The 8,968-nt window shown below is 37.2% G+C and overlaps 4 protein-coding genes across 4 annotated transcripts; 3 read left to right on the forward strand and 1 right to left on the reverse strand.

The window, feature by feature from the left end:
* Positions 1–2,079: 2,079 nt before the first annotated feature.
* BDBG_16243 (uncharacterized protein) lies at positions 2,080–2,349 on the forward strand (the record flags this gene model as incomplete). The annotated part of the gene is made up of 1 exon (XM_031724234.1): positions 2,080–2,349. The coding sequence occupies one exon, from the start codon at positions 2,080–2,082 to the stop codon at positions 2,347–2,349; it is 270 nt and encodes an 89-aa protein (XP_031576154.1).
* Positions 2,350–4,350: 2,001 nt separating this feature from the next.
* BDBG_16244 (uncharacterized protein) lies at positions 4,351–5,944 on the forward strand (the record flags this gene model as incomplete). The annotated part of the gene is made up of 6 exons (XM_031724235.1): positions 4,351–4,535; positions 4,589–4,605; positions 4,681–4,979; positions 5,033–5,132; positions 5,212–5,532; positions 5,580–5,944. The coding sequence occupies 6 exons, from the start codon at positions 4,351–4,353 to the stop codon at positions 5,942–5,944; spliced, it is 1,287 nt and encodes a 428-aa protein (XP_031576155.1).
* A 262-nt stretch (positions 5,945–6,206) lies between these two features.
* Positions 6,207–6,709, forward strand: BDBG_16245 (uncharacterized protein; the record flags this gene model as incomplete). Its single annotated transcript, XM_031724236.1, has 2 exons — positions 6,207–6,214; positions 6,262–6,709. The coding sequence occupies 2 exons, from the start codon at positions 6,207–6,209 to the stop codon at positions 6,707–6,709; spliced, it is 456 nt and encodes a 151-aa protein (XP_031576156.1).
* A 1,000-nt stretch (positions 6,710–7,709) lies between these two features.
* Positions 7,710–8,369, reverse strand: BDBG_00957 (uncharacterized protein; the record flags this gene model as incomplete). The annotated part of the gene is made up of 2 exons (XM_031720129.1): positions 7,710–7,788; positions 8,221–8,369. 2 exons carry the CDS (start codon positions 8,367–8,369, stop codon positions 7,710–7,712), a joined length of 228 nt encoding a protein of 75 aa, XP_031576157.1.
* Between the last annotated feature and the right edge of the window lie 599 nt (positions 8,370–8,968).

Here is an 8,968-nt window from a genome sequence, read left to right on the forward strand (position 1 = left end):
TCTTTTAATAAAGTTCTTAATAGAGAATCAAGTACTACTTTCAGTAAAGAATATTAAGATAATGAGATTATATAAGAAGCTTAGTAAGTGATGACTAGAATCTTTCTCAGTAACAAGAGTAATAAGTAAGCAGATATATGAGTTGAAATTACTCACAGAATTGAAATCAATTTATTCTATTTTTCACATTTTCTATTTGAAGCTCTATAAGTAATACTTCAGAGTGAAGCTATCTCAGTCAGATAATATTAAGATCAAGAGTGATACTGAATATCTTATAAAGAAAATATTGAATAAGTAAATATATTACAGTAAGCTTCAATATCTTGTGAAATGAGAAGATTATTCATTATCAGAGAATTTATGAGAACTGCTTGAGTATTTAAAAAATACTGAGAAAGAGATTGTAAGCTATGAGACAGCTAGTAGAGATTACTCTGTTACATATCAGAGATATTAAGTAAGAAATGCTGCTTAAGACTTCTTATTTTTTCTCAAAGAATTTTTAAAGATAATCTTACAATAATAAGTCAGTATCTTATGAGCTCTGTAGCTAGACTGGCCGCTGAGACTATGAATTTCATGTTTAGTCTCATTTGATCTGATTCCATACATTTCTTGGCGTGAATCCCGCTGGGACTGGCTATCAAAAAAACATGTAAAGTGACTATATATCAGATCTTAAAATGGAACCATGACTTGAAAAAAATGAGAAAGTGATCTCATTTGATCTCATTTAGTTCCATTCTTGGCATAAAGTTACTATTTTTAGACATTTTAAGGTTTTTTTTAGACTATTTTTAATTTTTTAAAAAGTAACACTTTTTGATAACACTTAAATGAGATTTAAAGTCATTTAAAGCAATAAAAATAATTTAAATTGAGAAGTGGAAATCATGGTCTCATTTGAAAAATGTGACAAGAGTAGACAGTAAGTCTCACTGAGACAGTATGAGACTACTATCTAATGTTAAAACTGTGTAATGAGATCAGTTGAATTGATAATGAGACTATTAAAAAATCTGGTTCTGATCTCAGACACGGTCACACGGTCAGTCTATCTGTAGCACTCTTCTTCTATTTTCTCTCAAAGAGTTTTTTAGAAGTTTAATGAGACTACACAAGTATAAAATTCCTGAAGCAGTTAATAAGAAATGAAAGAAATATTTAAAACTAATAAGAATTAATATTATCAATCTGCAGATCACTGCTATTCTAATAGAGCTGCAGCTCACTGAAAAAGTAAAAAGAAGGAATTTCAGAGTCTACTTATTAATAATCACATTCTCATTAAACTTATTCTTCATCATTGAAGTCTTCAGTATTAATATCTTTATCTGTCAAAAAGTTAGTACTGTAGCACTGCAGAGAAGTATACTGTAGAAGAGTATAAGAGATACTTAAAGTATTAACTTATTAATTTATAAAGTATCTTAGTTATCTACTTCAATTGAAGTAAGATTCTCTTCAATCAGTAATTAATCTTTATAATACTTTTAATAGCAGTATCAGCTGATCTCTTCTTAAGATCAGTTATTCTGAGATATTTTTTTATCTCAGAGATTCATGCTTTCATCTTCTTTTACAGATAAGTAAGAGAGATCTTCTCAGTCTTGATAGAATCTGTTAATACTTAAAGCTCTGAGACTCTTACTCTGTACTGCTTAAGTATCTAGACTTCTAATCAGAGCTGATATAACATCTTTCTATGAGATAATACTTACAGAGAGACAGAAGTTATTATTACAGATATAATAGAAATAATAAGAGTGAGAGAAGAAATAAGTGTATAAAATCTCTTTCTTCTTCAGCTGCTTAACACAGTACAGATAAGTAGCAGTGCTAATCAGAGATTATATCAGAGTCTCTTCACAGAGAGAGAGTGAAGAAACTGCAGAACTCTGCAGACTCAACTCAGCAGCAGTCTGAGCAGGGCTCAGACATGCTATGAGAGAGAAACTATAAATTAAGCTTCTCAGAGTCACTGTTCTCAGAATCAAGCTCTCTCTGAGTTCCTCTCTGAATGATCACACAGGGTCATACATCACTGTATTGACTGAGGGAGGAGGCAGTGTCACAATGACAGTGAAGAGAGCAGGGAACAGATCAGACACAGACACATCAGTTAGCAGAAGAGATGATACCTTACTACAAGACACAGTAACTACTGTCACAGCTGTAAGAGAAGTAGAAGAAGATATGACAATGAAAGCAGTGCTTCTGCAGCTCATTGACATCATTACCTTCAATCTGGCTTTCTTAGTGATCATGAAGGCTGCAGCCACATCACAAAGACATTTACTTACTAGAAAACATCAGAATAAGTCTCTTATTATCTCTCAAGAATGATGCTCTCATGCACTCACTATTATAGATGAGAGAAGAGAAGAAAAATATATTACAGAGAGAAGAGATCTTTTCAAAAAATCCTGTCACTACTGTTAGCTTTATCTCTAAAATACATCACTTTTACAGAGAATTTTATATATAGAATAGAATATAATGAGAGATCTGTAAGTCACTTATTAACTACATTTTTCACATTTTAAATCAATATATAAGAAACTCACTTATCATGCATTTGATTTGAACAAAGATGAGAAAAGAAAGATCTACATAGTCAGTAGAAAAACTCATCTATTTCTTTGTACAGTATATATACTATCAATCAGTTAATAATCATTACTATATAACAAAGATAATTTCTAATTCAGTAATCTTAAGAGTATCAGAACTATACTTTTAAAGAGAAGAGTATTATTATACTTCTAACTATGTCAAGACTCTGCAGCAGTTTCACACAGCTTATTACTTTTATATAGATGATTTCATTCATCTCACAGACTGTTCAAACTGATTTTCAATTACTCTATAACATTATTCAGATATATCATAGAAAGATCTGATTAATAAATATAAGAACTCTGCTTTTATACAAGATCAGCAGATTACTCTTTCTTGACAATGAGACATCACTGAGATATCACTTCAGCTATTCTTACTTATGAAATGAGAGAAGAATATCTGTTCATTATCTATATAGAATAGCTAGATACTGACTTCTTATTAAAAAAGTCAGTAATTCATTTTTCTTCTACTGAAATATATACAAGAGTTACTGCATGTCTTATACAATCTTCTTAGTGTACTAAGTATCACATCTGTGATATTCTTGCAATAACTCTGTAGTCTATGAGCTCACTATTCAAGCAAGATAGTCAAGCTCACTTATACAGCTTTTCAAACAACTATCTCTATATGACATCACTGACTAGCCACCGCTTCGGTTCCGTCATATTACAAAAGTGACTATATATAAGATTTTAAAATGAAATCATGACTTGAAAAAAATAAGAAAGTGATCTTATTTAGTTCTATTTAGTCTCATTCTTAGTATAAAGTTACTATTTTTAGACATTTTAAGGTTTTTTTTAGATCATTTTTAATTTTTTAAAAAGTAATGCTTTTTGATAACACTTAAATAAGATTTAAAGTCATTTAAAGTAATAAAAATAATTTAAATTGAGAAGTGAAAATCATAGTCTTATTTAAAAAATGTGATAAGAGTAGACAGTAAGTCTTACTAAGACAGTATAAGACTACTATTTAATGTTAAAACTGTGTAATGAAATCAGTTAAATTGATAATAAGACTATTAAAAAATCTAATTCTGATCTCAGACACAGTTACACAGTCAGTCTATTAATAACACAGAAATAATTTACTCTGTATTCTGAGTATGAAAGAGAATTTTAACTTAACTTCATAGATTCATCATTTCTGTATTATCTTGAAATCTTAGAATAATAATATTCTGATAATATATCTGATTTTTATATTCATATCTCAAGTTATTAGAATAGAAGTATCATCTCAAAGTTAATTAGTGTGTTTTTGAACACAAGAATTTTAATTCAATTTCTCATATAAAAAAAAGCTCTTAGAAATTCTGAGATTAAAAAATATAATCATTTTCAAGAGTATATATCTATCTTAAATATAGATTTTTTTAAAATATTAAAGAAATATTTCTATTCTTCTTCTCTTTAGCTATAAGCTAAGGTGATTTTCAAATCTCAAAGATATCTGAGTATATAGTAATAGAAAGTCAAAGTTAAAGAATCTGAAAAATTCTTATAAATCTCAGGAATCTTCATTGAAGATGAAACTGTTTCTTCTCAGATCCTCTGGCGAGGATTGCTCTGAGCACATGACTTGTATCAAAAGTAGGTTAGTGTCATGCCGGATTAGTTAATAATAATGCTGCAACCCGTTCAAACCGAGCCAGAGGGTCTGAGCCCGCTGAGATAAGTGATAGTAGTGTCAATTTTCTGGATCACGTGATCAAAGATGCCTCGTGTTTCCGTCGAAGAACTCTTGAAACATGTTAAGAAATGTCAACAACTTGCTGACAGTTGTGGTTTTACCATTGCTTATCAGAAAGAGAAGGAAAGTAGTGAAAATGTAGTATACCACAGAAAGAAGGCGCCTGCTACTGATTACAAGTATGCCAGAGTTGTTGAGAACTGGATATTGTGAGTGTTAATGTGAGAAAATAACTGCTGTATCATAACTAATTATCAAGTAGGTGGAGGGTTTTTCACAGTGAATCAGAAGATAAAGAGTTTGCTAAGCATGAGCCTGATCTCTCAATATAAACTCTGAAAAACTTTGCTGAAGACTATGTTGCTACGCGCATCGAGATTCCAGCGCAGGATACGGCTTGCAACCATATGTCTGCTTTCATTTCAGAGTGGAAAAAAAAGACCAAACATAGAGATAAATTTCCTGTTACCAAGAAGGATATTGAATATCATCTGGATCAGTTATTCGGCGATGACGACCACGATTATGAACACGAACATATAAGAGTCTACCTAGGTTTTCTTTTGTCTCTATTTTCGGCTTCGCGAGCAAGAGCAGGCTCTATTGTGGAATCTAGCGCTTACCATGGATCCAATGAATGTTTATATTATCAGGTCAGTTTTTCAGCTTAGGAGACATTTCAAAAGCAAGTTAACTGTGATTATAGCACCTTACATTTAATTTGAGATGGATTGCGGGGGGCCGGGTAAAGTTCTGGGCGACTCTTGACCCAGAATTTTTGAAAGGAAATCGATACAATGATGAAGGTTTGACATAAGTCTTGCCTGGCCCATTATCACTTAGTTATACTTGGATTGAAATAGGTCGAGGAACTGGATAGGAGAGCAAGAAGTGTTGGGAAAAATTTCATTTTCTGGTTGGGTGCCATCAGTATCGCAGATCGAGCATTCAAGGGGATTTGCACAGTTCAGGAATTGCTAAGCAAACGCCCGCCCAAAGGACGTGAGTCATGGACCCTTGAATGGGAGGATAGCATGAAGAATGTTCCAGTGCTTTGTATGGTCACTGCAGCTGGTCCCAACAGCTACCGTGGTATGACCTTCTCGTGTATGCGGCATCATTTCTTAAATTTATCAAAGCGAGCTTGCTTTCGTGATCGTCTTAGAGTTCATGGGATTGGAGGTGGTGTTGCCAATGCATTTGATGGTCTGTACCCCTTACTATCCAAAGAGCCTTCGCTTACCGCGTTTCAGTCAACACATCAGAAGCTAGTCGGAGCCAAGCACTCTATCATGAAGATCCCAACACATACCTTAAATACCAATCAAAGGTCCTCGCCCTCGACATTCAGGCCTGTTTTTGGGGCCTAGCTCCTGATCACGAGGTTCTGGAAATGGAACAGAGCATGGCACACTATAGAGATACCAATGTTCCGCAACACCTTGATGCCGAGGTGATTGTTGAACTTGAGAGAGATGCAGAAATGATTGATATAAACTTTAAAATCACAGAACTTACAAAGAAGATTGGAAAACACCCTAGGGACCATGAAGACCTTGTCCGCGAACAAGCCAAGCTCTATAATAAAGCATTGAAGATGCGCCGTCAAAAATTATAGGAATATAGAGAAAACTGGTGGATTTCAACAGGAAATGAATTCACAGAGAGAGATACAACCTCTATATTTGAGATTTGCTGAAAATTTATGCCAGAGAGAAGCCGCCTGAGAGATAAATCTCTTCATGAAAACCTTGTTGGATAGCAAAGCTGGTATGCAGTGTTTGCAAGACATGGTGAATCTTTGCATCTCGAGGGAGTGAGTTGCATACTATCCAGGAGAGGCACCATTGGATGAGTGTTGCCCTGTGTGCCCAACAAAGATGGCTAGGTATGCATGCCCCATACAATGAACTCTCTAGCACTAATTACTTGAAGCCTCGCGTTACAGTCCCGTTCAAAGCATATTTTACAGTGCCGCAGGAAGTCACGTAACGCCGCTCCATATCAGCAGCAATATATGAATGGGAAACAGGCTCATCGCCGAACGAATCGCTCGTTTCTCGAGTACTGTTACTTGTGTGCTAAGTGGTTTCCTGACCCTATGGCTTGGAAAGAGCATTGTACCTTTCACCTCAACAACTTGCAACCACGATGTGGCATCCTTACCCTTCATTACACCCTTGTTGCCCCAGGGTTTTGTCCGGACCGCTTAGGAGATGAGAGCATGCAACCTGATGAAAGGTTCCAACAATGGAGGGTTAAATCCACCCTTCTTAATCACATCGATGAGGTACACCTGATGAAGAAGAAAACCGAAAGCAAGCTCAAATGCCCCCACCCATGCTGTGACGACCAGTGTTATGAAGGGATATTAGCACTTTGAAACCACTATTTCAACTGACACTCTATTGAGGAACCTCGATGTAACTGTGTTTCTTGAAAGAGAAATTTTGATGCTAGCTTCAGCAATCTGAATGCAGAAGCATCAAAGCTACACAAACCCAACACAGTGAATCAGAGGATCATGAGTCCTGACAATAGCACCGGCATGTCAGGTCCTAATGGAGAACACTGGTGTGGGGGGAACATAAGATTTGAAAGAGCAGTGCCTGATTGTCTAGACCTGACAGGCATACGGTTTGGTGTTCTTAACAGCTAGCTTTCACATTAAAATGTTAATAAACTACCTTTGAGAGAGATGTTCTGATTTTGTGTCATGATATTTTTAAATAATTTGCTGCAGAGAAGGTTATGACTGGTCAGTCATTTATATTCTAATCTATGCTAGATACTCCAATTCTAATCACTGATGACAATCCACCCTTGTATAATTTCCTTCTGAAATATGAAGTAGTGATAACCAACACTCCACATCTGGGCTCAGCCCTCAATCACTACTGGCCCTGAAAGAGATTCTGAAGCTCTAGCTTGAGTTCTTCATCATATTTTGTTGTGGGAATGTAAAGACAATTCCTAACATCACTCAGAAAGGAGTTTCTGTGGTGGTTGAGACTGTTCTGATGAGCCCTTATGCTTCCACACCTCAAACCTGGGGAGGGTGAGGATGATGCGTAACATGTCTGAATAGGTGACAGTTTCCCCTGTCTACTTAGGTTAAAGTAGAGCTTTCTGGCTGTCAACTGACTGATGCAATAAGCTAAGAAAGCTGCCCGCGACTCGTCGAGCCGAATCCCCTCATTACTTGGGTGAAAGTAGAAATTTACAGCCGATCAAACGAATGAGCACCAAGAGAGCTACCAACAACAACATTTCAAGTCGAATCCTGACTACTAGGTTAACGTAGTACTTAACGGTCGTCGACCGAACGGCCGTCCTTTTCAAGGGTCTATAGAGCACCCGAAAAGGAAAATCCCCTGCACAAACTAACGTGCATACGAATCTGCCGGAACCTCGAAAAGGCTCAGAGGATCGGAAATCCCAAGATTCGAAACATCCCTTAGCCTGAACGGCTAAATTTTCGATATGGTAAACGAACGTCACTCCGTATCGAACGAACGAGTGAAAGTCCCTAAAGCCAACACTAGGGATATCGCCACCAGCACCCTACCTACTTACCCCGAACAAGTCTACATCACTGATGGAATGGGAAATGGATGGGACAATTTTTTTGACTTCTTTATGGTTCCTACTTGTTACTAGGCACATGGGCATGCCAATGGGAATCATTTTGTACTTAGTTTTTTTGTTTTTTTTTTTGTTTAGCAAGCTGTAGCAAGCTGCAAGGAAGCTAGCCTGGTGTTAGGCTCAGGGCATGGACACCCGCAAGGTTACTGACCTGGTTGACACACCCTACATTTCCCGGAGATGGATGAAGAAGGAGAAATTGTTCCAGGCACGGATTCTGGAATAGCCACTCACTGTTGGTGCACATACAAATCAACCCACTGCTTTCGCGGGCGATTTGGCCACACGCCACAGCTGCGACGGGCGCACTGCCAGATAAATACATGGAAAAATGACTCGAGATCATGTCGATATGTATGATCGATGTTGAGCAGCACCTCGATAGCCATGAACTCCATGGTGCCAGTGCGACAGCGCGCGCGGCTAACCCTAACCTACCTACGCAGTAAGGGCTAAACTACATAGTGGATTACATGAGTGTCAACATGATTGGCCACCCATCATCCGTATGCCTACTGCTCGCGAACTCTCTAGCATGGAGGTGGAAGCTCTAGAAACCACGAAACAAGGGAAAAAGCTCAGATGAGATCGATGTAAACCTAACTAAGTCGCCATCGAGCTCAGCGGGAATGGTGAAAAATAGAAAGGATGAAAACTCTGCAACGGCGGATCATCTATATGATCCGGCCCGAATGGCTGGAGGCTAACTACGACGAGACTAGCGCTAGTGGTGTCTCGAGGCGCTCTCATCAATATTAACGCAAATGCGCACGGTGAACATGCAACTTTGCAAAGAGCCTGGTGGATTATGCTCTGGAGATGGTGGTGGTGGAAGATTGTTACCGGGACAGTCGAATATCTAAGCATAATCTAATCTGTGACCTCCGGATCTTTCTGTGCATCTTGAAGTATTTTTCTCATTTCTGAACCTAGGTTTGGGTTTATTTCTTTCCATCGTCCGCTGTTTGGAAACACAATCCGCCGAACCCTGTTTTGC

This window comes from Blastomyces gilchristii, assembly GCF_000003855.2.
Source record: "Blastomyces gilchristii SLH14081 genomic scaffold supercont1.2, whole genome shotgun sequence".
Taxonomy (NCBI): Eukaryota; Fungi; Ascomycota; class Eurotiomycetes; order Onygenales; family Ajellomycetaceae; genus Blastomyces; species Blastomyces gilchristii.